This window comes from Pan paniscus, chromosome 1 (assembly GCF_029289425.2).
Source record: "Pan paniscus chromosome 1, NHGRI_mPanPan1-v2.0_pri, whole genome shotgun sequence".
Classification (NCBI taxonomy): Eukaryota; Metazoa; Chordata; class Mammalia; order Primates; family Hominidae; genus Pan; species Pan paniscus.
Window position 1 is genome coordinate 141,803,636 of NC_073249.2, and position 27,416 is coordinate 141,831,051.

General features: G+C 39.3%; 1 protein-coding gene across 2 annotated transcripts in view; it reads right to left on the minus strand.

Moving 5' to 3' along the window:
• Positions 1-27,416, minus strand: part of DNAI3 (dynein axonemal intermediate chain 3) — a 74,464-nt gene that overhangs the window by 3,529 nt on the left and 43,519 nt on the right. Inside the window, exons 15-21 of one of the 2 annotated variants that reach the window (XM_003805290.5) lie at positions 24,167-24,311; positions 22,253-22,340; positions 14,526-14,656; positions 10,499-10,562; positions 5,736-5,866; positions 3,274-3,478; positions 1,178-1,269 (exon numbers count right to left, since the gene is read on the minus strand). In XM_003805290.5, the coding sequence (XP_003805338.3) occupies positions 1,178-1,269; positions 3,274-3,478; positions 5,736-5,866; positions 10,499-10,562; positions 14,526-14,656; positions 22,253-22,340; positions 24,167-24,311 (856 nt within the window). The remainder of the gene's footprint in view (positions 1-1,177; positions 1,270-3,273; positions 3,479-5,735; positions 5,867-10,498; positions 10,563-14,525; positions 14,657-22,252; positions 22,341-24,166; positions 24,312-27,416) is intronic. The other variant, XM_063600036.1, reaches the window with a different exon arrangement.

Here is a 27,416-nt window from a genome sequence, read left to right on the forward strand (position 1 = left end):
AGTCCATGAGAGGGTGACAGGCAGGAAGCCCCCATGACCTTTACAAGGCTCTGTTAGAATTTCTGCTGCTTGTAATTAGGTAGACGACCTACCTAATCTGCCTCCCTAATCTACTTGATCATTATCTAATGATCAATCTACCTAATCATTATGTAGATTATCTATTTGGCGATACTTTAAATCTTTTAGGTGAATATAATTTGGAAATTGTATTCACAGGCCCACTACCAGAGGAGCTGGTACAATTCAGGGGCTACTGTGCTAACATTTAGGGCTCTGTGACTTGGAGGTTTCCAAAGCAGGGTTGGAAGGAGAGAGCTGCAAAAATGTGCAATTTTGTAGTAGAAATATTCAGGGGTTGCTTTTTTCCCATTTCTTCCTTCTTCCTTCTAAATCTGGGGGAAGTTTCATATCATCAATCAAACTTAGAAAACCCAGATGAGGGTATCAATGTAGATCCTAGAGGGACTGGAAGCAGAGCTGAACTCCTGATCCCTGGAGGGCTTCGAGTGTAGGCACAGAATAGAAGCAGGAAAGTCAGCAGAGACCTTGGGGAAGGCAACCAGGGCAGAGACAGCCTTTTGCCTGCCAGTAACTAGGCCGATGTTTGGACTTGCAGCAGACTGCAATCTATATGTTTAATGTTCACTGTATATACATTTATATATTTCTATTCATTGATCTTTTTAAAGCCTCATTATTAACATTGTTTGAAACACTTGGGTGGTGGGTACAGTGTGGGGGGTGCAGAATACCGCCAGTTCAGCTGTGCTGCCTGCTATACTCCAAGTTGGGTTGGGAGCCGGTGGGGGTGGGTGATGGAGAGATGCATGAACATGTCAACTGGGCCCTCAGGGAAGGGTATCACTGAAATCAGCACCCCACACTTCGGTTACAATGGGAAAAATGACATTTTCTGATTATGAATCCCCAAGTCATTATTCTCTCAGAATCTGGACTTCATTGACTTGGTTTCCCTCCCATGTCATGTTTGGGGCTTTTTTTTAAAGCTTCAAACTATTTAACTCATACAACAGAAATACATCCTCTTATTTACTGTATGAGTCTTTTGTTCCCTTACAGAGCAAAAATGCTGTCATTTCTAACATTTTTTAAAAGACATATCTCAGCAATATCTGGTCACATTAATTCTCAAAGTCATAAGTTAGTTGCTAACCTCATTGGTGGAAGGGCGACTTAATGTCCAAGGAATTTCTAATATATGCAGTGTTCCATAATAATCAGCTGTGGCTATAAATTGCTGTTTAGCTGAAAGATTTAAAATAAATGGGAGGAAAAAATCAGCAAACAGAAAACCATCTTAAGCAGTTAAACATGAAGTATGTTTTTGTTTTGTGTTCTCCCAAAGGACCTGCTGTGGTTCCAGTGATCTTGGCATTTTCATCAGATGTTCATGGCTGGACCACGTAAACATGTACAAGTCATTTTTTCCAGCTGATGAAATGAAAGCTAAGACTGAGCCTTTGTCAGTCCCCCTGCTGCCTCAAAACTTGTATTTCTGGTGACTGTATAAGGAATGTGGCTCCTGGCTGAAGTTGACTCTCTCTGTGGCTGGGCCCACTGGGCATACTTGAGAAGAAAGCAAGGAGAACACATGGAAAGATTTTCAAAGAAAAGTCATGAAGTTCATTTTCACTGAACACAGAAAGGGCTAAAGGGTACCATCATCCAGAAGAATTTCAAAGATGTAGCCAGAATCACAGGTCTTATTGTAAAAACAAGTAGCTGCCTTTGAACATTTAAAATGGGTATAATATGCAAAGTATTTGAGATTTTTAATCTTTTTCTTCTCCTTCTCCTTCTTCTTCTTCTTTTTTTTTTTTTTTTTTTTTTGTTTTTTTTGAGACAGGGTCTCCCCGCTGTGGCCCAGGCTAGAATGCAGTGGTATGATCATGGCTCACTGCAGCCTCAACCTCCCAGGCTGAATCAATCATCCCACCTCAGCTTCCTGAGTAGCTGGGACTACAGGCACATAGCACCATGCCCGGCTAATTTTTGTTTGGTATTTTTTGTAGAGACAGGGTCTTGGCCATGTTGCTCAGGTTGGCCTTGAACTCCTGGACTCAAGTGATCTTCCCACCTCACTCAGCCTCCCGAAGTGCTGGGATTAGAGGTGTGAGCCACCATGCCGAGCCTGAGAATTGTAATTTTCTATCTCACTGTGTGTGTGTTCTTTTCCTTTTTAGTAGGTCTGCTTCAAATTGCAAAATCCTGGATTCATAATCCCTGTAGGCGTACAAAGCAATGTTTTACACCAAAGTGGGAAAAGATACTTGGGTGGCACATATGGCTAAGCAGTAGTCTGACTGTGACACTCAAGATGCTGAAGACTGAGTTTCCAAATCTAATGTTTCTGAGAAATGGATAGAAAGAGAATTTCATGCTGTACACCTTTGGAAACAAAGGGAAACTTCTTCTTTTAAAAAAGGCAGGTGGGTTACAGTGGTTCACCCCTATAATCCCAGAACTTTGGGAGGCTGAAGCAGGAGGATTGATCACACCACTGCACTTCAGCCTGGGCAACAGAGCAAGACGTCACTGCAAAAAATAAAAATAAAAAGAGGCAAATGTACTGGATTTACATAGAAATTACTACTTGGGCGAAACAGAACAAAAATGGAGACAAAGGACATACATCCCGTTTCTATAGACACATCATTGAATTTATGCTTGTTTTGTTATATAATACTTTTTCCTCATAGTTGGTTCAAAGGTTAAAGCTTACATACATATATAACCCCAGATAATCATTTTATCTTATGAAGAGAATTGCTTGATATTAGCCAGGGGAGAACCACAAAAGTGATATAATATTTAAAAATATGATTTGTAATGAAAATTAAAGAAACAAAATTTATTCTATCTGCGAAAAAAGTCAGCAAAAGATAACAAAGATCCGGGTCATCCTGTCTGACCCGGAGAAGAGAAGGATGTTTCCCATCGTGCGGTTCAAAACCAGCCTCTGCCTGACACGTGTCTCAGAAATCATTCTTGATGAGGCAACGGTGAGAAGAGCTCAGGTTGTGTCCAAGCTTTGAGACCAAGAGAGAAGGAAAAGGAAGAGGAAAGATGGGAAGGAAAGGGAAGAGAGAAGAATGAAAAGGAAAGGAAGAGAAGGGAAGGGATAAGAAGGGATGAGCAGGAAGAAAAACAAAAAACTAAGAAATAAACATTGGAGGCTTTTCAGATGAATGTCAAGATGTTCCCGAGTTACCCAAAATGACTTAGCTTATTTAGTTAGAATTAACATACAAGAAAAGATCCAGGGTTTGATGCAGGTGATCATAGTTATGCAAATGTTTTGAGACTGGGCTGGTTCATGGGTTTTCTCCAGAAGGTCCCAGATATCAATGTATCCATCTTCTCGGCCGATGTAGAAAACTCCGGGCCGAGTCAGGGACCAGTGGCCTGAGGTGTACCTTTTTGGTGCACAGCATGACTGAAGGAGCGGTCCAGTCTTTAAACAAATTTTTAAAAAGACAAATAAAGAAGATTTTGTTATTATCTGAGGGAAATTCACCATGATGTTCGTTAAGTGCAACTCAAGCTAGCTATGATCATATAACAACAAAATTATGCCCACAGGAAGTCTTACTTCTCTTTGTTGTAGGGTTTTTATGTAACACCAGCTTTTCTTTCTTGTTTTCATAAGCCATTTTTAGTTGCTTTTCAGAAAATATTAGACATTCCAATTAAGTTGTTGAAGTTTCTAATAATCCAACTTCTAAACCCACGACTGCTTCTAACCTTACGACTACTTCTGTGGAAATTGGTGGACATTAGACAAGTAAAGATTATAAGGACATTCTGCTTATGCCTTTATTTTGCTATTAGATATCTGCTTCCCATGGAAACAGCTCAGTAAACAGAAGAGAGTAAAACAAATGAAAAGTCTGCCAGTTCCAGCTGTGTACTGCATGTTGAAAATCAACATCAGAATTGGCAAATTCTCATATAAAGTGACTTCAGCTGGAAGCAGTTGATCACCTATAAATACACTAGGAAGAGATTTTAGACCATCGAAGCATCATGCAATCATCTTCTCTTTTCTCTACCATGGAGTAGTCTGCCTTCTTTGGGAGGTTTTCAAAAGTAAGAATAGAATGTGCTTTCTACCCACTTCAGGCTTCATCTACTGACCAGGGGTGCTCCTTCGCCTACTTACATCTGCAGGGACTAAACTAAATCATGGAGCTGTCTCCCACCCTCCAATATATGCATAAGAGATTTTCCTGTGAAGAAAGCATGTCGCAGATTCATGGACTCTGTGGAGGTGACATTTCAAACTTGTTCTCCTTGTCTACTTCTCCCAGCACCTTGAGTTTCTATAACCAAATTCCTGACCCTGGCATAGTCTTTGGACAATCATGCCTGAATTTCCTTTTTCTTTTTCTTTAACTACAAAACTTGCTAATTGTAAAAAAAAAAAAAAAAAAAATCAAACATACAGAAGTACATTGGCATAAAGCAGAGTTCTTTGTTGATGACCATTTAAGTAGTTTCTAAATTATTTTCAATGATAAATATACAGTTTTTGAGTATTTGTATATGTTAGAGTTTCAGAAGTAGAACTGTTAGGTTAAATATATATACATTTATATACGTATATATGTATACCAACTTTGAAATATATATATGTGTGTGTATATATATCCACATTATATACCTATGTACATACACACATGTATTTCAAAGTTGGTATACACATATACATATATATTATATGCATATACACATATATATATAGTTTCAGGCTTTGATAATCTCAAATTGCTCACCAAAGAGACATGTCAACTTACAATCCCACCAAAAGTACTGATTCCCCCACACCCTTGCTTCACCGGATTTTATCAATCATTCTAGTTTTTGGCAGTTTAGCTCCTATCTGCCTAGATCCAGCCCCTCTCCTAATCCTGACCACACTCTTGCTGCCTCCCTTTAACCACTGTATGTCCCTGGACAGGCAAGGGTCTGCCTGCTGACATACCCTCAGCTTACTCACTCCCACTTTCTGCACCTGCCAAGATATTCCTGGTGCAGAGGGAAAGATGACAAACCCAGTGTTTCTCCTTGCACTTCAATCAGAATTAGGCATCCCATCTTGTATTTCCAAGGGAGGAAAAATGCAAGTCAAGTTCAGGTGTGGTGTCACATCTGTAATTCCAGCACTTCGGGAGGCCGAGGCAGGTGAATCACTTGAGCCCAGAAGTTTGAGACCAGCCTGGGCAACATGGTGAAATCCCCATTTCTACAAAAAACACACACAAAAAAGCTGGGCTTGGTGGCGTACACTTGTCGTCCCAGCTACTCAGGAGGCTGAGATGGGAGAATCAACTGAGCCTGGGAAGTCAAGGCTGCAGTGAGCAGAGATCACGCCGCTGCATTCCAGCCTGGGCCACACAGTGAGACCTTGGCCCCCACCCCCAAAAAATGCCAGTGAAGTCAACTGCCCACAGTAGATATTCCAAGACTGTTAAGTTTCAGAGAACAAGGAACTTGTAAACTGTTTTCTCCCCTCAGGAAGGAAAAGCAAATGAATGTGTTTTCAAAAGGATTACAGTGGTTCTGCTGACAAGCTGGTGTCCCTGCCATCTGTTCTAATTTCTCTAAAAAGTGTCCCAAAGGCACTATTATGTCAGAACATAACAGTTCCTCTTGTCTTTCTGAATAACAAAAGATCACACACTCATGCCTCCATTTTGCAGGCAACTTACCATAACACCTTCTTTCCATATGGCCACGTTCCAACCTCCAACCGTGAGAATAATGTCGTTGTAGAAAGGTGATCTCTGAATAGTGTGGACAGTTCCGTCATGAATGGTGTGGTGGCTCACTGGCTTCTTTGCTGTTGGAGTGAAAGAAGGCCATCTCATCTTTAATAACACTGTTTGCATTCCTGCAGTGAGGAATGGACAGACCTCCAATGGACAGACAGGGCCCCATGAATGGGGTCGGGGAGTGGAGAACCAGAGGCCAGCTGGGATGAATAGATATGTCAAGGGATGGCTCCTTCTGTTATTATGGAATGTCCAGGGAACATCCCATCAAGGCCATTTTTCAAGCTCAAATGAATACTTTGTGTTATTCATTTACTCATTCATTAATTCACTCAATTAGTCAATAAATATTTATAGATTGCCAATATGTAATAGCAGGTACTGTAGCTGGCTGGGTAGACAATGGTTAGTAAATAAACATGATTTTGCCCCCAAGGAGCTTACAGTCCAGTGGGAAAGATAGAATTTCAATAAACACATCCCAAAGTATACAATGTAAAAATTGTGGAAAGTGTTGTGAAGGAAAAAATATTACAAGTAAGAATAACAAGGGGATTTGTAATTTAGACTGAAGGGTCAGGAAAGGCTTCTGTGGAGATGCATCATGTAGGCCTGAATAGCAGCTCAACATGGGAAGATTTTGGTGTGAAGGAACATTCCAGACAGTGGAAACAACACACACCAAAGTCCTAAGGAGAGAAGTGTTTAGTGCTTTTACACACTTGAGGAAGGCACCCCCAACAGCAATCTGGTCATTTTAGAGTGAGACATGAAACAAATGGGGACTAGGAGGGTCTAGGCCATGCTGGGCCTTGTAAGAAAGGAGTTCAGATTACACTCTAAGTAATGAGTCCTTTAGGTCTCCAAGTGAGACAATTTGATTGATGTTTCTGAAAGAGTCTCTGGCTGTTGGGGGAGAATGGATTAGGGGAAGGTAAAAGCAGAGGAGGCTGCAGTGGCAGTTCTGGTGAGAGAGGATGGTGGCGTGGTCTAAGATGCAAGGGAGAAGAAGGGATAATCAAGAAATATTTGTGAGCTAGAATTGACAGGACTTGGACACAACTTGAATAGGAAGACAGAGATGAAATGCTGAGAATGACAGCCAGGTTTCTGACAAGAGCCACAGTCCTTCCATTTGTTGCCAGTGGGAAGCCTTACAGGTTCTAATGTTAAGATCAAGAGTTCACTTTAGCCTCTGCCCCAGGTCCCAGGGTCTTCCTGCTTCTCTGGTCTCTTTACTCAGATAACAGGAGGATTCTGCTTGGGTTTCCTCTCCCTGAGAGTTGGCTGCAGACCTGAATCCTCCTAATTTCTTGTTGCCCACAACCCTATGCCCCAGGCATGACCACAAAAACATATGGCTGTCAAGGTCACACCACAATGTCCAGCCACTTTATACTAATGTTTTCTGAATTTTATCATATTAATTGCTATGTGAGAAATGGGGTTTTTCCCCCAGAACACTCGTGGCACATTAAGCAGAAAAAGATGCACTAAATCTTTTAAGAAGCTTATAAAGTAGGGTTTCAAACAGGTACTTCTCCACTCAAGTTCACAGTAGCATTATTCGCAAAAGCCAAAATGTGGAAGGAATCCAAGTGTCCCTTGAGGGATGAATGGATAAACAAAATGTGGTGTATACATACGAAGGAATAGTATTCAGCCTTGAAAGGGAAGGAAATTCTGATCCATTCTACAACATGGATAAAGCTTGAGGACATTATGCTAAATGAAATAAGCCAGTCACAAAAAGACAAATACTGCATGATTCCAGGGTAGTCGAATTCATAGAAACAGAAAGTAGAATGGTGTTTGCCAAGGGCTGGGGGACTAGGGACAAATGAGGAGTTAGTATTTAATAGGTATGGAGTTTCCATTTTGCAAGAAGAAAAGAATTCTGGAGATTGAGTGTACAGCAACATGAATGTACTTAACACCACTGAACTATACTTTTGAAATTGGTTGAGATGGTAAGTTTTACGCTTATGTGTATTTTACCAAAGTTAAAACATTTTTTAAGTAAAAATAAATAAAAACTTATATGTAGCTTTTTCTGGATTAAAAAAAAAGGCTAATTTTCCTCCAGCCAAACCCCTTGCTTGAAGAGAGCACAGAAGACATACTTCTGAGGCCATCTTGAAGTGATCTAGAAGATTCCTGGTAAGGCTCAAGACCCCTGGAAACCAGCAGCTTTCTTCTTGCTGCTGCTTCTGTTTCTCAGAGCCTGGGTTTGCCCTCCGTGTTAGCGAGGCTTCCTTAGACACCACCTCACTCTGGGGAGCAGGGCCCTCTAAGAACTGAAATGATTACCAATGATAGTGATGTTGACAGTCGTAAGGTTTGCAATTTAAAATAATGTTAGATGCTCTCAGCCCATAAAAACTTTTTCTTTCTTTTGTCCGTTGAAAGACAGTGTCATTCAGCAATGAATGGAGTGGTCCTTAAATTATTAAATGGACTGCCAGAGCCTCCAGGCCAGGTTATTATAAAAAAATGAAAAAGCCATTTTTCAGAGCCATTATCTAATGCTGGAAGCAATATAGAGCAAACTACCTGTGTTCAAATTCTGGTAATGCCACCTACAGCAGCTACCCATAGGGCTGCTGTGAGGACTACACGAGTTATTCACAGAAGCCTGGCACATGACTTGTGCTGATTTGTGAGTACAGTATATGACATGATTATGCCAACTGCCATCATTCAGCTGGCATTTATCTTGGCTTGTCACTTAGATCATCTGGAAAGTCTGTTTGGGCTTCCTTATCACACACATCTCAGTTAAGGTAATCTGTCTCTTAGAAGTTTCTTCTTCAAAACCTGTTTGTCGGCCAGGCGCGGTGGCTCACACCTGTAATCCCAGCACTTTGGGAGGCCGTGGTGGGTGGATCACGAGGTTAGGAGATCAAGACCATCCTGGCTAACATGGTGAAACCCCATCTCTACTAAAAATACAAAAAAAAAAAAAAAATTAGCCAGGCGTGGTGGTGGGCGCCTGTAGTCCCAGCTACTGGGGAGGCTGAGGCAGGAGAATGGCGTGAACACGGGAGGCGGAGCTTGCAGTGTGCTGAGATCGCACCACTGCACTCCAGCCTGGGTGACTGAGCAAGACTCTGTCTCAAAAACAAAACAAAACAAAACAAAACAAACAAACAAAAAAAACCCTGTTTGTCATGGGCCCCCTCCAAAGCAGTTTAGGAAGCTGGCTCTAGGAGAAAGTGGCGCCCCAAGAAAATCTCTGAGACCAGGAGGAATCAGTGTCCCCTGTGCACAACCAAGTCATGGCATCCGGTCCTCAGCTTGTGTCCCAGGGGCATGGTAAGACTGCTGTCATGTTCTATAATGCCTAGCTTGCAGTACGTGCACAATGAACACTCATTAAGTGTTGAATAAACAGATAGATGAGTAAGCATAAAAGAAGTTGAATGTAATTCATGATATCCAATATCTAATTTTGAGTTCATCTTTAAATCATGAAATTGGGAATGAATGGAAAGTGGAAAATCAGTCTCTGTTCTGTGTGCACTTGTCCCTCCCTAGGATCCATCTAATCCTCTCTCAATGGCCCACTGTTGTCAACAACACACATTTGAGGTTCCATTCAGGGAAGAAAGTGGGAGTATTTTGGCTGCAAGATTAAATGGCTACCCTGGAGGCACGGCTGATAGTCTTCTCAGATCTTACAACAGACTCTGATTTCTGGAACCACACGCAGTAGGAGTGAGGCCAGGAGGTTACAGGTGAAGACCTGAGCTCCAATAGCTGTCCCCTATAGGCTGTGGCTCTGACCTCTGGCCCCTGTCAGTCACTCACACTTCCACTCGCATGATTGACTAGATACCCTTCTGCAAAGAATCCAGCTGCTCTACCACACTGCTCCCTCATGGTGTTCTGAAGCCTTCTTGCCAGCCTTTGTGGGCCTAGCAGTCCCAGGAGCTGCCTCTTCGTTTGCTTATGGTTATCCCAAACTGTGAAATGCATTAAAATATATTTTCACACTATGACAAAAATCAAAGGTTTAAAATGAGCAGTTATAATTGTAGTGAACCCCAAGGCTCTGAGCCTGCTAGAGATAGGGAGCTTTGCTTATTGGGGTGCCTGTATTCCTGACTGCAGTTCCTTCTCCCGCCTGGATGTGACCCACATGCTTCTGCTCAGCTTTCCAGAGGCCCAGGTCCTGGGAGCGGCAGACATAAAGACACAACGTGTCCTAGCCCCAAAGGAGGGTCCTGCAGTCCCTTTTCCCGTACTCTGCTGGGGTCTTCTAGATTATCTTACATTTTGCTTATAATCTCACATTGACTCAGATTTTCCACATAGATGAACTACCAGGTTATTGAATTATTGAAACAGTATTTTATTTTTAAATTAAATCACTCACGTTTCTCAGTCATTTAAGCAACATATAGGTCAGTGCTCCTCAAATTTTGGTGTGAAAACAAGTACCCTGGAAAATGTTATTAAAATCCAGATTCCAATTCAGAAGGCCTGGCATAGGATCTAAGATTTTTATGTGTATTTTCAGCAAGCTCCCAGGTGATGACTATGCTGCTTATTCAAGGCCTTCACCTTATTAGTCAGTACCTTAGGAGCCCTCCCTCCCATTAGCAAGACCAGGGTGACTCTGTACTGCATGAGATTCCTTTGGGTAGTTTAAATTAAAAGGAACATCTTATTAATAACAGGGCAATCACAAAACTTACACATAAGTCGGCCAGTTTCAGGGTCTTTTTCCATTTTCCAATCTGTGTATATCACTTCGCCTTCCTAAAAATATTACAGGTTCCTGATGAGTACAATGACAACTTAAGAGACAAAAGACTTCACACTTATGTGCTAAGAATGACTGTTAAGCAAAACAAATGCAAAACAACAAGTCAATTTAATCAAGTAATTTGATCCAGTGGGGGAGAGAGAAAGCCTCAAAATAAGTACTCAATTTTATACTGAAGAAACAATGAGTTTGTTGTGTTTTTATCCACATATAATGATGTGGAGAACATGATAGTTCTGCAGATACTCCATCTGGGACAATAGTCCCAACCGCTGGGCATCCAAAGTTTTTGTCGTTGATCCGTAAAGGGAGGGATCAGCCCATCTTATTCAGTGATTACTTTTCAGCCCATTAGAAAGTCAATTGTTAATAAATATTTGTGGAATAAGTGAGAATGAGGGACTATGAATGCATACGTGGTAGTAATTACTACTTTTCAGGTTGAGAACAGGAAACATAAAGTTCAATCTAAATAAAATAGCAAGCGATATATATTCTTATTCTGTCTTATGGCCGTTTTAAGGAGAGGGGAAGGCAAATGGACCTGATGTAAGAAGAGGAAGAAACAGTCATGCAAAGGGGAAAGACAGAGAGAACTGATGAATTACAGAGGTGGGAGAAGTTTACAGAAAATAATTAGTCCCTCGCTGTCATTGGATGGATGAGAAAACTGAGAGAGGTTAAATGACTTGCTCTAGGTCACCCCATGCGGTCTCCTAATTCCATTGTTTCTTCACTGGATGAGAAGAGAAAAGCACAGGAGTTTGTATAAAACGGGGGATGGATTGGGATCTGTAGCCAGGAAGGGGAGAAGAGAGCACATTTGATTTATGCAAAGGGAAGGATAAACTCGCCGGGGACAAGGTCACTCATTCACCCACCTGAGCTTTTATTAATCTGTGTTAATTCATTTAACAAACAAGGACTGTATTTGGTGCTGGAAATTCCAAACCCAAGGACAAGCCCTCTCTCTACTCACGATCCTCACAGTCTAAGGAAGCAGACAGATGGGTACATGTTTTGCTAATCTATGGCCATGTTGCACATCACCCTCAGGGATACCACTTCTTGAGCACTCAGTCCTTGCCAGCGTTCTTAGGAGTTTTATGGATGTGACCCTTAGCCCTCACCAAAGTCCTGTAAAAGAGTTATTAATATCTCCTGGGTCTCATAGCCAGTACATGAAACAATGAAATTGAACCAAGTCAACGAGGACTAGTTGGAACCAATCTAATAAATGTGTGTTGAAGGCTCATCATATCATCAGTCACCTAGCTGGAAACCTCTATATCCTTCTCTAGCCACTTCTGTAATTCTGTTACCCAACTCCACTTCTCTGACCCCTGTGTTGACATTCTTGGCCCCACTGCTCAGGCCCTTTTCATTTCTGGGCTGGCCCACCTGAAATCACCGCCTGCCTGTCTTCTCTCCCTCCAGGGTTCCACTCCCTTCCCTCAGCCCACACCAGCCAATCGAGATCCCAGTGATGCCTCCCTGAACATCTCTATCCAACTCCCTTCCCTCAGCCCACACCAGCCAATCGAGATCCCAGTGATGCCTCCCTGAACATCTCTATCCAAAGTAGATAGATCAGCTGTGTCACAAGTTGGTAGAACCTTCCAATGGACTGCCAACCCCATGAGGCCAGGGAATTTTGTCTGTTTGTTCAGTGCTATATCTACAGGGCCAAGAGCAATGTCTGGCATATATTAAATGTGCAGTGAGTATCTGTTGAGGGATGAGTAAAGAAATTCCAAGTAGGGCAAGGCCTCCAAAGGCAGGCAAGAGTTTGTATTAGGAGGATGAGAAAAAAGGCCGGGCACAGTGGCTCACGCCTGTAATCTCAGCACTTTGGGAGTCCAAGGCGAGCGGATCACCTGAGGTCAGGAGTTCAAGACCAGCCTGGCTAACATGGTGAAACACTGTCTTTACTAAAAATACAAAAAAATTAGCTGGGTGTGGTGGCACATGCCTGTAATTCCAGCTACTCAGGAGGCTGAGGCAGGGGAATTGCTTGAACCTGGGAGGTGGAGGTTGCAATGAGCCAAGATCGTGCCACTACACTCCAGCCTGGGTGACAGAATGAGATTCCATCGCAAAAAAAAAAAAGAAAAAAGAAAAAAGGAAAAAACAGAGCTGCCAGAGTGAGAGGGAGGTTGGTGCAGATAAGGTAGAGAGATAGGCAGGGGACGAATCTTATAGGCCATGGTGCGAAGAGTCTGGATTTTATTCATGTTGTACTGAGTTGTCACTGAAGAGTTTGAGCAGGGGGTGTCATGCTTTAATTTCTGCTTTAAGATCTTGCAGTCACTGATTTTTCTAAATCTGGTCTGATGGTGTCATTCCCCTGTTTTATAAACTTTGGTGCACAAAAGGACAAATATTGTATAATTCCACTTACATGAGGTATCTAGAATAGTCACATTCGTAGATACAGAAAGTAGATGGTGGTTACAAGTGGGTAGGGAAAGAAAGGAAGAGGGAGTTATTGTTTAGTGCGTACAGATGCCCAGTTTGGGATGAGGAAAAGTTCTGGACATGGATGGTGGTAATGGTTGTACAATATGAATGTACTTTTCCAACAGATTATTGAACTTCTTTGGGAAAGGAGTTTCTTAATACCACTGAATTGTACATTTAAAAATGGCTAAGATGATTAATTTTATGTTACATATATTTTACCACAATTAAAAAATTTTTTTAAACTTTGCTGTGAAACCCAAGTTATAAAGCACACATTTATTTGGTAGTGTTGCATTCCTTACTAAATGAAACTCAAATTACCTAACACAGCAGGAAAGGCTCTTCAGTATTGGATTCCAACCAGGCATTCTAGACATACCTTTCCCTCTTACACCAAACTATTTCACTATCTCCAGACAAATACTGGGCTTTCATAACTCCAAATATTGTTCAGGCTGTTACTTCTGCTTGGAATTCTACTCTCAACCTGACCTTTGAGATTCCTTCTCAACCTCCAACATCCAAGCAGCCTGTGGGTCACCTTCCCCAACCTCCTTCTTCCTATCAGAATGGCCTCTGGACTGGTGTTGGTGTTTATCATGTGTCTGCTCCTTGACTAGGCAGAAAGTGCCTTGAGGAGAGAGGGACCATGCTGTTCACTTCTCATCCCAGCACCCAGTGCTGTGCCTGAGACACAGTCATGTTCTCCAGAGCTTGTGGAATTGATTGCTTTCCTCTTCATACCAAAGTGTGGATGAAGATTGCATTCTGGTGAGACTGAGCTATGGCCTCTTCTCATGGTGACTTGGCCTGGGAAAAATACTCTGTATTTCAGGGAATGAGAGTCATGAGTGAAAAGAGCATCTCTGCCTCTGTATTACTGTAGATAAAGTTCTGAGCCTCATTTCTTCATTTATAAAATGGCAATAATAATATCAACCTTACAGGATTACTGGGATTAAATGGGATATAATTGGGAAATAACTTGGCACAGACACTGATACATAGAAAATGTCCAGTAAATGTGAACTTGCTTTGGTTATTATTATAGTATGTCCTTAGAAAATGGCAGCCATTATCATTATTATATCCAATTGTTATTTATCTTTTGAAATGAGTGAGTTTTTTTACTGTCTCTTCTACTAGATTGTGTTAGCCCAACAAAACACTATAGTTTCTTAGTAAATCTCTAACACTTAGTATGGTTTCTTCCAAATGATAAAGGTATTTGATGAATATTTGTAGATTGAACAATATATTATTAGTTAAGAAGTATGCAATTTTACAGATTTGTCCACATACGTTCAGGAACATTTTAAAGGTGAATCTACGAGGTATCAGAGTTAAAAATGTTTAATGCAAACAAGCATACTAAAATACGAAAATGGTATAACTTTTATGTCTTTACACAGCAAAAATGTACAATAGATATTGTAATAACATATTTTAGTATAAATAAGTATTAATTTTAAAAGCAGATAATCCCAATTTACCTCTGTTCCCACAAAGAACTTTGTGCAGAAGTCATCTATTGGCTTGAGAAGATTGGCCATCCCACTTTCCAGATTATGGTACGGGTTCATTTCTTCTGCCTTCTCTGTTTTGCTCTGTGCTAACATTTTGTCTTTCAGAGGAGTGTGGGTAGAAGAAGTACATATTTACAGGGAAACATCTTTTAAAATATAGACAGTTTACATTTTCTGCCCCTTGCCACCTGCATTTGCCCCATTCCCTTCCCAATGTAGTGAGCATAAGTCCAAGCATTTTTAGATTTCTAATTTAGCAAAAGAACCCCCTTTTGTTCCAAACCAAACATCAATGACTGTACTATATTATAGCTCTAGGTATACATGCACATAGTGTAAGAGCGTAGCTAATTCGGGGGTTGAAACACAAACATCATCGGCAACCTGTTTCTTTTTAAAAGTATTTGATGTTACCTTGTTTTAAAAGTCTTTTTGTAATCTAAAATTAATAAATGTTATTTATTTAAGCCTTGGAGAATAAAGAAAAGCATGAATAAAAGAACAAAAATCATCCATTATCATGTCTCCCAGAGATAATATTAAAATATTGTGACTTTTCTTGTAAATTCACTTTTTTTAAAAAAACTGGATAATATCCTATTTTAGTTTTATATGCTGCTTTTCTATTCTCTTAAAGCTATGTCCTAAACATTTTTCCAGGTAACTTACTAGATTTTCGAAAATATGATATTCAATTCCTGGGAAAGATGGTAGAGAAATATATGCTCATAAAACCCTCCTCTACCACACTTCCTCAATATGTCCTCTGAGTCATATTACCCAAGAAGAAACAAAAAACCATAAAACCAACCAACAAACAGACAAGTGAAAACTAAAACAGGAGAATAAAACTTCAGCTATACTAAAAAGACATATTACATTAAAAAAAACTTTAGCATAATTCTGGACAAAACTTAAAAATGATTATCATGATTTAGTTGGTATAGTCAACCAATACTTTCTTTGTTTTGGATCTACATGTTTTGAGAGGTATCTTTTCCCACCAAGTAAGACATCAAAAACGAGTATCAAAATGAACCAAACATCAAACTAGATCTTTAAATAGCTGTATTACAAAGTGTAAACCAACATTTCAAACATGACTGGGCATATTCAATCACATTATTCTCATTAAAAGATATTATTTATAATACATGTAGGAAGAGCAAAAAGGCATTTTGTACCCATTTAATATATACAATTAAAATCATTAAAATATTTATTTCAAATTCTTCACTCACATTTCAATGTCTGTTCCTCTCTTTTTAAATCATGTACACAAATATATTAGAGAAGTAGAATATGTATATAATTTGTAAATACATATACATACATTGAGAATCTGAACTCAGAAATGTTAAACAAGGGGCTATAAGATTAAAAGTGTGGAGACTTCTGGTCTCACAAGGGGAGACAAGACCCTGATCTATAGGGTTACAACTGATAATGAAAAGGAAGAGGCAAAGGTGCGATAAATGTAAAGGAAAACATGATTAACTTGAGTGAGAGACTGGAAGTGGAGGCCTGAAGAGAGAATCAGGAATGACTCAAGTTATCAATCCTGTTCTGGACACATTGACTTGGATAGGGTAGATTGGGTTTAAACCCAGGAGACAGCAAGAGTCAGATGGAGAATTCTCAGCAGAGATAAAAGTTAGAGCCATGCAGGTAGACTGTGTTAGCAATGAGGAAAGTACACAGCTGAAGCTAAAGTTCAAGGTACATTCATGAGTAGATGGCAGCAAGGTGAAATGGAGCCAGGAAAGGAGATAGAGGAGGAATAACGGAAGAAGTAGCAGGATAGGAAAATCACAGATGCTAAGAGAAGTGTGCACTCCAAGAAAATAGGCTGAGTTAATAGCATTTAATGTGGTAGAGCAGGGGTCTGCAGCCCCTGGGCCACAGATACTGGTCCGTGGCCTGGTAGGAACTGGTCAGCACAGCAGGAGACAAGCAGCTGGTGGGCGAAAGAGCATTACTGCCTGAGCAGTATGTCCTGTCAGACAGCAGCAGCATTACATTCTCACAGAAGCGTGAACACTATTGTGAACTGGACATGCAAGGGATCTAGGTTGCACGCTCCTTATGGGAATCTAATGCCTGCCCCCTCCACCCGCCACCTCCCCCTACCACCCAGTGGAGAAATTATCTTCCACAAAACTGGTCCCTGGTGCAAAAAACGTTGGGGAAGGCTATGACAGAGTCAAAGAAGGTGAGGCTAGGGAAAAATGTTATTAACTATGTTTATTCAGAGTTGACGGGAATAACTTTGGATACTTAGATTCAAAATCATCCTCATAGGTCATGGATTTCCCATCCTTTGAGATAGTAATAATAACAGCATCTGACATTTATTGAATGCTTACTACATGCCAGGCACTAAAGTGTGTGCTTTATAGGAACCATTTCATTCAGTCCTCACAAGAACTTCCAGTTGGTTATGCATTCATCCTCCTCCAAGGATGAGTAAACTGAGGCTTAGAGAGATTAAGTAATTTATGCAAGGTCTCACACATGGTAGTTAACATTTGCTGTGTGTTGACTATGTGCTATTCTGAGAGCTTCGTGTATAACTCATTTCATCTTCACAACACCCTATGAGGTAGTTCTCTTTATTATTTACTCCCCTCATCTTCCTCACTCTATTTTCAAATGGATTTAAAAGCAAAAAAACAACTAAGGTACAGAGAGGTAAAGTAATTTAACTTGGTCAAATAATACATTGTGGCTTTGGGATTTAAACCCAGACCATCAACTCCAGAATCTACCGTCTTAGCTGCTATGCCACATTGCTTAGAAGAATATATGTCAGGCTCTAAAGGCTATTCCAACAGAGGAATTCCAAAAGCATTTAGAGCAAGGGTTTCCTTATCAGAATAAATACAGAATTTCTTAAAGTGACCACTTAGAAGAGCATGGGTTGTCATGGACCTAAAATGGCAGACAAAGGGTGGGTGGTCCCTGGCCATTAGATAGTGACAGAGTACCAGACACTGACACTAAGTCTCAACAGGCCTCAAGAGAAAATGGTGGGATAGCGAGGACTTGTGATACAGTCAAAGGAGAAACCAGTACAGGATCAAGAATCAAAATGTGATCAAGAACCTTATGAGTATATTCTAGTTAACAGGGCCAAATCTGGTCAGAATGGGCGGATAGTTGGCAGTGTGACCAAAGGAAATCTGAAATACCATAGTTGATCTCAAAGTCTTGAAAGCTGGCCTCCTCCACACAGGAGGCAGATCATGGCCATACAGTGACCTTCCTCCAAAGATCAGGAACAAAACAGGGATGTCCACTCTCACACTTCATTTAACATTCTGGAGGCTCTACACAGTGCAATCAGGTAAGAAAAAAATAATCATCCAGATTGGAAAAGAAGTAAAACTGTCTCTATTTGCAAATGACATTATTATCTATATAGAAAACTCAGTATGTCTAAAAGAAGCCACTATAACTAGTAAGAGATTTTAGCAAGATTTCAGGATACAAAATTAATATTCAAAGATAAATTGTAGGCCAGGCGTGGTGGCTCATACCTGTAATCCCAGCACTTTGGGAGGCCAAGGCCGGTGGATTACCTGAGGTCAAGAGTTCGAGACCAGCCTGGCCAACATGGTGAAACCCCATCTCTACTAAAAATACAAAAATTAGCCTGGTGTGGTGGTACATGCCTATGGTCCCAGCTACTCGGGAGGCTGAGGCAGGAGAATCACCTGAACTCAGGAGATGGAGGTGCAGTGAGCCAAGATCATACCACTGCACTCTAGCCTGGGCGACAGAGCAAGACTCCTTCTCAAAAAAAAAAAAAAAAAAGATACAAATTGTATTTTTATACACTGGCAGTGAACAATTGGAAATTAAAAAAATTTAAGTACCATTAACAAGAGCACCAAAAAATATGAAGAATATAGAAATAAACCTGTCAAAAGAGGTGAAAGACCTGTACACTGTAAAATACAAAACATATCTGAGAAATTAATGACCTAAATAAACGAACAGATATACTGTGTTTATGGGTTAAAAGACTCATTTTGTTAGATGCTAATTCTCATAATACTGACCTACAGATTCAATACAATCTCAGTCAAAATCACAGCTAGCTTTTTATGCATAACAAGCTGTTCCTAAAATTCACATGGAAAAGCAAAAAACTTACAACAGTCAAAAACTACTTTGAAAAAAAAAAGGTTGGAAAACTAACACTATCTAATTTCAAGACTAATTATAAAGCTAGCATAATCAAAACAGTGTCGTATTGCTCTAAAGATAGGTCAATGGAACAGAATAGAGTTTAGAAATAGACTCACATATATATGGACAAGTGTTTTTTGACAAAGGTGCAAAGCAGTTCAGTAGAAAGAGGATGGTGTATTCAACAAATGGTGTGGGAATACCATACACAAAAAAATGAACTTTGATCCATAACATATACCAATTACAAAAATTAACTCAAAAGAAATCATAGCCCTAAATGTAAAACCATAAAACTAGAAAAATTAGGAGAAAACATTGGCAACTGTGGGCTAGGCAAACATTTCTTAAATTCAACACCAAAACCATGATCCACAAAAGAATAAATTGATAAGCTGGACTTCCTCAAAATTAAAAACTTCTGATTTTCAGAAGACTGCTAAGAGATGAGACAACAAATCACAGACTAGGAGAAAATATTTAAAAATCACATATCACTAGTCCTGAGAAAGAACTAGTATATAAGATATATTAAGAACTCTCAGAATTCAATAATAAGAAAACAAACAGGCCAGATGTGGTGGCTCACATCCATAATCCTGGCACTTTGGGAGGCCGATTTGGGCAGATTGCTTGAGGACAGGAGTTCGAGACCAGCCTGGCCAACATGGCAAAACCCTGTCTCTACTAAAAATATGAAAATTAGCTGGGCTTGGTGGCACACGCCTATAATCCCAGGTACTCGGTTGGCTGAGGCATGAGAATCACTTGAACCCAGAGGCAGAGGTTGCAGTGTGCCGAGACCATGCTACTGCACTCCAGTCTGGGCAGCAGAGCGAGACTCTGTCTCAAAAATAAAAATAAAACAAACAACCCAACTGATAAATGGGCAAAAGATTTGAACAGACACTTAACCAGGGAAGATATACAGGTGGCAAAAAACATGCGAAAATTTGCTTGACAACTTAAGTCATTAGGTAAGTGTAAATGAGATCCGACTGTATATTTTAGAATGGTTAAATTAAAAGGATTAACCATATCAACTGTTGGCAAGGATGTGGAGAAAATGGAACTCTCCATACACTGCTAGTGGGAATGTAAACTGGTAAAACTGGAAAATGCTTTGGCAGTTTCTGAAAAAGTAAAACATACACCTGCCATATAATACAACCATTCTATTCCTAGGGATGTACCCAGGAAAATATGAAGGCATATGTCTATACAAAGACTTGTACATGAATGTTCATAGAAGCTTTATTTGTAATAGGTCTAAGCTAAAAATCCAAATGTTTATCAACAGGTGAATGGATAAACCACTGTTGTGTATCCATACAATGAAATGCCACTCTGTAATAAAAAGGATTCATTCAGACAACATGAATTAATTCTAAAATAATCATGCTGATTAAAAGAAGCCAGATTGCTGCACGTGGTGGCGCATGCTTGTAGTCCTGGCTACTCAGGAGGCTAAGACAGGAGGATTGCTTGAGCCCAGGAGTTAGACGCTGCAGTGAACTATGATCATGCCCCTCCATGCCAGCCTGGGTGACAGAGTGAGCCCCCATCTCTTAAAAAAAAAAAGAGTATATACTGTATGATTTACATAAAATTCTAGATAATGAAAACTAATGTATAGTGACAGAAAGCAGATCCGTTGTGGCCTGGGAGTGAGGGAGGTGCTGGAGGGAAGTGTCCCAAAGGGAATTCCTCTATGAATAAACTTTTGGGAGTGGTGAATATGTTCATTATCTTGATTATGTTGATGGTTTCATGGGTGTGTACATATGTCAAAGCATATCAAATTAAACACTTTGACAATATGCAGTTCATTGTATGTCAATTATACCTCAGTGTGGTTGTTAAAAATGAATAAAAACCCCTCACACTTTAAAAGAGATACTGATATCCTTCCTATAAACTGGATAAAGGTAGTCTCATCCTCCTGGCCACCTGTTTTCATTAGGTTAAAAAATAATACTAGGACATTTAATAAAGTTACCTTTTTACAAGTTATATTAACCTCTCTCAGCCTTGGTTTTCTTAATTATAAAATGGTAATGGAAATTCCCAGCTTGCAGATTGTTGTGATCATTAGCATCTGTTTTTGCTCACCATCGTACCCCTGGGGCCTAGCACAAAGTAAGCAAATTACAAATATCTGTTAAATGAATGAAAGTATGTGCAATAGTAGCACCGTACCTGAACCATGGCTGGAATGTGATACATTATAACCAATGATCAAATACAAAAGAGGAGGAAAAGAAGGAAGAGGAGAGGTGGAGAAGGAGAAAACTCCCGTTAGATTCCCTCTAGAATGAAGCAGGCCCTAATAGAGAAATAGCATGCAATGTTTTAATAATGCTTTGAAAATGTCTATAAAAGTTTAGTGAATCAGTATTTTTTAGCATGAGGTTTTGGGTTATATCAATAAAACACATGGCTTCAAAGTGAAATTTTGCTCAAGCTGGGTATTAGGTATGTGTTTTTCTTAGATATTCTATCATCTAACATTGAAAAATTTATAAATGGAAATCCTTTTGATAAGGCGAATGTTTGGGAAATATTTCAATTGCTAGTTATTCTCGAACATTTTCATTATGCATTGCTCTCCAGGTGGGATATTCATGCATACCTTTATCTTAATAGTTTTGACAGCTTATATGTGCCCCCTTCAATTATTTCAGCAAAGATGTGTGGGTTGAGTTGAGATAGATTTAAAAGTCAGTTTTCTTTCTTTATTCAGTTTTATCTTGGTGCTGTATAAATATTATTTTTAAAAATTGTATTCTAATTGAGAATGGTAATTTGTTTCTTGATACTTCATAACTTATTTTACTAGACTTCAGATGTGTTCCATCCTATAGCATTATTCTTTGAGCATGTAACATTCATTAAGTGGGCTTCATTTTATTTTAATGTAATGAGTTTTTGAAGACACATAAATGTGCTCAATAAATATTTTGAGAAGCTGAAATGAACTGAATCTTTTTTGTGTATAGGCAATTTTAATGCGTTGGCAATAGCTATTATTGCCATTATAAAGTTGCACATTGGAGGGTTTGATTTTCTGTATTCTTTTTACAAATTAGACTATCCTAGTGAGTAACTCACGTTAGTCATAATCAGCTACTAACACTCAAACTAGTAAATTTATTTATTTATTTATTTATTTATTTATTTATTTAAGACGGAGTCTCGCTCTGTTGCCCAGACTGGAGTACAGTGGCACTATCTCGGCTCACTGCAAGCTCCGCCTCCTGGGTTCACGCCATTCTCCTGCCTCAGCCTCCGGGATAGCTGGGACTACAGGCGCCCGCCATCAAGCCCGGCTAATTTTTTGTAGTTTTAGTAGAGACGGGGTTTCACCGTGTTAGCCAGGATGATCTCGATCTGCTGACCTCGTGATCCGCCCGCCTCAGCCTTCCGAAGTGCTGGGATTACAGGCGTGAGCCACCGCGCCCGGCCTTTTTTTTTTTTTTTAAATAAGCAAAAGCAGTTACCTTGTGTTTTGCAAAGAAGATGGTCTTCATTCAGGCTTATCTTGGTTGGACAGTGGTCTAAACTTGTTTCACCCTTGGACAGCCTTACCTTTTGGGAGAACATATAGCAAAGATTATTTCCACATATCCTGAAATTATCCTTGGGTAATTTATTCTTGCCTTTCCCTTCTGCTCCCATATTGAAGGAAACCCACCTCCTTTTTTTTCTTCTTTCCCTTTCCTCCCTCAAATTTCTAGTTTCTTTTCTCCATGGAAAGCACCTAAACCACATTTCTAAACCCAGCTACAGAAAGGAGCTTGTCTGAGGACACATTTCCACATCCCAAATTCTCATGTGTCATTTTCTTTCTGAAAAATGCCTTGTATTGTATTCCATAATACATCCTTAAGAGTTTTAATACAAAATAATTACTTGTTACCCTGTTCCCTAAATCTTTCAGTTAAATGAGACCCCAGAAAGTTGTGCAGGGACCTTGCATCTGCTTGGCCACCTCCAAGTCCTCTCAGGAACACATGCACTGGAGTTCCAGAAGGCCCTGGGCCTGCACTGCATCCTGGTGGCTGGAAAGAGAAACTGTCACACTTCACAGTTTTCCCTCACAGCTCCCTCAGCCCTTTCTCCTTCAGGATGTTTGTCCACATGCTATGCAATTATTCTTAGATGAGTTTGGGGTTGTTTGTTTGAACTATTCATAGCTCAGTAGATCCTACCCCCAGTCCCCCAAATTTATAATCTTCTCTTTCCAATTCTTTCCCAGTTATCTCAACAATATTCTTATTCCTCCATGTTCTCTCTTCCATTGGGAGCAAATACAAAATAATATAATTCTTGTGATATTTATAAATCAGAAGAAAAGTATTAAGTTAAACTTAAAACTAGACATTCTAAAGAAAGAGAGCCATCAAGTTTGAAGTCTATTTATATTTTCCACACATATCTTGTCCATAGCCATATTTTTCTCAAATTAAAACTGCTTTTCTTCAAGCTCTGCTATGCGAGATAAATACAAACAACTTCTCATTCAGTTAATTTTCAGTTCTGTTTGGTCATAGGTATTATCAAGCTTTCCGTGGTCAAATATCCCAAAAAACGTACAGAAGGAACAATACCAGTTCCTTCTATTGATAGGCAAAATTTTGATAGGCAGAATTTTGGCTACAGTAGTGAGGAAAATTAGCTTTTCTGGGCTAACTTGAGCACCAACCAATTTTCAGGCAACTGACATGCTATTGGATAATTATTACACACACCATTTGGAAATTGTGGCTTGTTTATACATGAAATATCAATCTTGAATTCATGATGATTTTGATTTCTACCTGGATCTAAAGAGGCATCAAAATAACTTGTAAGGGGGAAGGAAAGAAGGGAGGCAAGGGTTGAAAAACCACCTATTGGGTACTATGTTCACTACTTGGGTGATGGGTTCAGCAGAAGCCCAAACCCCAAAATTATACAATATAACCATGGGACAAACCTGCACATGTACCCCCTGAATCCAAAAATAATAATTAAAAAATAATGAGAGCTTGAAGCTCTCCCAGGAACTCTGAAACTTATCATTGTTATTGGCACAGTTAGAATGACTGAAATGTTTTTCTGCTCCCTTTTTCTGTATATTGCAAACATCAGCTACATCAGCAACCATATACTTCTTCATTGTCAGCTTTTCAAAGTAAATCTGTGTAAATCATTATGCAATATATACAATAACATGTATCAATTAAAAATAAAATAAAACTAAAAATCCTCTCAATCAAGGAATTTATTGGTTGAATAAACACAAATTGTACAGTCTTGTGTTAATCTGAGCTGCTCTACTTTTAGAGAGTGTGTGTACATGTATGTCTATGCATGCAAAGTAAATAGTGTATTATGCAAACAGGATGGACTAAAAACCCCACATTACTTACCTTAGTGAGAGGTTTCCAGGAGAGATCTAGATGCAAAAAAGTAGATGGTACATCAAAAGGAATTTCAATACTTTCCTCCTTCTTTTTCTCTGTTGTTTGGGGGGTTAAAGGTTTCTGTGGTCTAATATCCCAAAAACATATTGTGCTAAAAAAAAGTTTATATATATTTTTTATTAAGTACAAACAAGAGGTGCAGCCTCAGGACTACCATTAATGCTGCTACATATTAGCATTGTGACCACGGCTATATTTTAATGTATCTGAAACTAAGATTTTTATGAAACAAGACAGCTTTGTACTTTATATTTTAGAGAATTAAACTGTTTATTGAGTTAACAGCCTCCCTCATCTTGGGACTAATAACATATGAGAATTGAGTTTGATGCAATCTTTTAAAAATATAAGTTTTATTTAGATATAAATCATATACTACAACATTCATCCAATTAAAGTGTATAACTCAATGGTTTTCAATATAGTCACAGAGTTGGGAAGCCATTACCGCAATCAATTTTAGAAGATTTTCATTACACTCTCCCACCTCACCAAAAAATCTCATGCAGATTAGCAGTTGCTTCCTATTAGCAGTTTTTCCCAAGCCATCCCACCAGCCCTAGACAACTACTGATCTGCTTCTTAGCTCTATAGATTTTACTATGCTGGACTTTTCATAAAATGAATCATATATGGTCTTTTGTAACTGCCATTTTTCTCTTAGCATGTTTTTAAGGCTCATTTGTGTTGTGGCTGGCACGTATCAGGACTTCGTTACTCCTTACTGATGAATATTCCATTGTGTGGGTATACTACATTTTATGTATCCACTCATCAGTACATTTGATAAATAAATTTGAATTCTGCACCTCCCCACCACAGCTTTTTCACTATTATAAATGCTACCAGTGAACATTTGTGTATGTTTGCATTTCTCTTGGGTGTATCTAGGACTGGAATTGCTGGGTTAAATGGTAACTCTGTGTTTAATCTTTGGAGGAACTGCCAGATTGTTTTCCAAAGCAACTGCACCATTTTTACATTATATCAGCAATGTGTAATCACTCCAATTTATCCAAATCTCTGCACGTTCACCAACACTTGTTGCTTTTTGTCTTTTGATTATAGCCATTGTAGTGGGTATAAAGTTGTATTTCATCAAAAGTAGTTTTGGGTTGCATTTGTGCTTTTGTTGTAATGTCTAAGAAATCACCCCTCAATTCAAAGTCATGAAGATACGTGACTATGTTTTCTTCTAAGAGTTTTCTAGTTTTAGCTCTTACATTTAGGTCATTATTCCATTTTAAACGTTTGTATATGGGGTGAGATAGGAATCCAACGTTATATTTTGCATGTGGATATCCAGTTGTCCCAGCACCATTTGTTGAAAAGATTATTCTTTATCCATTGAATTGTCTTGGCGTCCTTGTTGAAAATCAGTTGGCCAAAGATGTATGGGTTCATTTCTGGACTCTCAGGTCTATTTCATTATCTATGTATCTATTGTTATGCTAGTTCTAGTATATCTGTCTCTATTACTATAGCTTTGTAGAAAGTTTAGAAATTTGGAAGTGTGAGTCCTCCAACTTTTTTCTTCCTTGACAAGATTGTTTTGGCTATTCTAGGTCTCATTATTTGCCTTCCCCTGACAGCTAATGATATTGAGCATCTTTTTATGTGCTTATTGACCATTTGTGTATCTTCTTTGGGGAAATATCTACTGAGAACCTTTGTTCACTTTTTAATTGGGTCATTTGGGTTTTTATTGTTACATGGTAAGAGTCCTTTTATATATTCTGGATACAAGTCTTTTATCAGATATATGATTTGTAAATATTTTTTCCTATTCTGTGGTTGTCTTTGCAATTTATTGGTAGTAACTTTGGAAGCTCAAAAAGTTTTAATTTTGATGAAGTCCAATTTATCTATTTTTTTCTTTCATTGCTTGCACTTTTGGTGTTTCATCAAAGTCACATAATCTTAAAAGTGATATAGTGAAAATAACATACACAGAGTTGGATATAATGTGCTTTGTACACAGTAGGCACCCAACAAGACAAGGAGTACCCAGGCTGGAGTGCAGTGGCACGATCTCGGCTCACTGAAACCTCCGCCTCCTGGGTTCAAGTGATTCTCCTGCCTCAGTCTCCTGAGTAGCTGGGACTGCAGGCATGTGCCACCATGCCCAGCTAATTTTTTGTATTTTTAGTAGAGACGGGCATTCTAGTGGTTCTTTTGGGAACCACCCCATTCTCCATTACATGCAGTCAGGTTGGGATCATCACTCAAGGTGCTCTTGTCATTTCTTCCCTGGCTAAAGGAATGGGTTCATGATACAGTAGGAGCCAGGCACACCCCTTCCAGTTAATTTGAATCTTGAGCAGCGGGACACAATGATTGGCACTGATTCATTCAGAGAAAAGGGGCTGGCCATTTGTTCCTGCTACCCAAATCTCTGGGGCTGTTTCCAAGGCCCAAGTCAGCTCTTCCTTTGATTCAGGAATGTCATTACTTACTAGCTACAATATAGGACATTCAGTAGTGTTACATATAACTCACTCTATATTTAGTCAGCTATAGGTGGAATATGAATTTGCCTTCAGAGCCTCATATTTTCTTTTCTTTCTTTTTTTTTTTTTTTTGAGACAGAGCTTCGCTCTTGTTGCCCAGGCTAGAGTGCAATGGCGCAATCTCGCACCTCATATTTTCTATCTGTAAATATTTTTCAGGGTTGTTGCAAATATAAAAATAGTTAACCTATTAAAGCACTCAGTAGAGTATTGGCATAAATATCCAATACATTTATTTCCAATAAGCTTATTTCTTTCCCTTAAGTTAGCCACAGTCAATTCTCATTGCCTGTAGTCACAGAATCTTCCCCAACACATGCTCACAGGATTAATCATGTCTCCCTCATCCCTGGCCCATGGCTGCTACTAACATCACTTGTGCCTTCTTCTGCCACTCCACAACTTTTTCTGTGGCGTATGGTGTCATTGTTTCCACTGGGGTCAAAGCTATTTGGAATGGGAAAGTTTGTCCAGCATTTGGATGCTAGATAATGATACTACTCTTCATATTTCCTGTTTCATTACGAATTCTTAGTTCTATAAACTGGGAGATGTAATTTTATTTAAGTAAATCTTCTTCAACGTAGCTACCGAGTTGTTTATTAAAACACTTTTTATAAATATACAATAAAAATGTAAAAACTCTTCTACTTTTAAAAAGAGGCTTTCCCAATTAAATGTTGTAA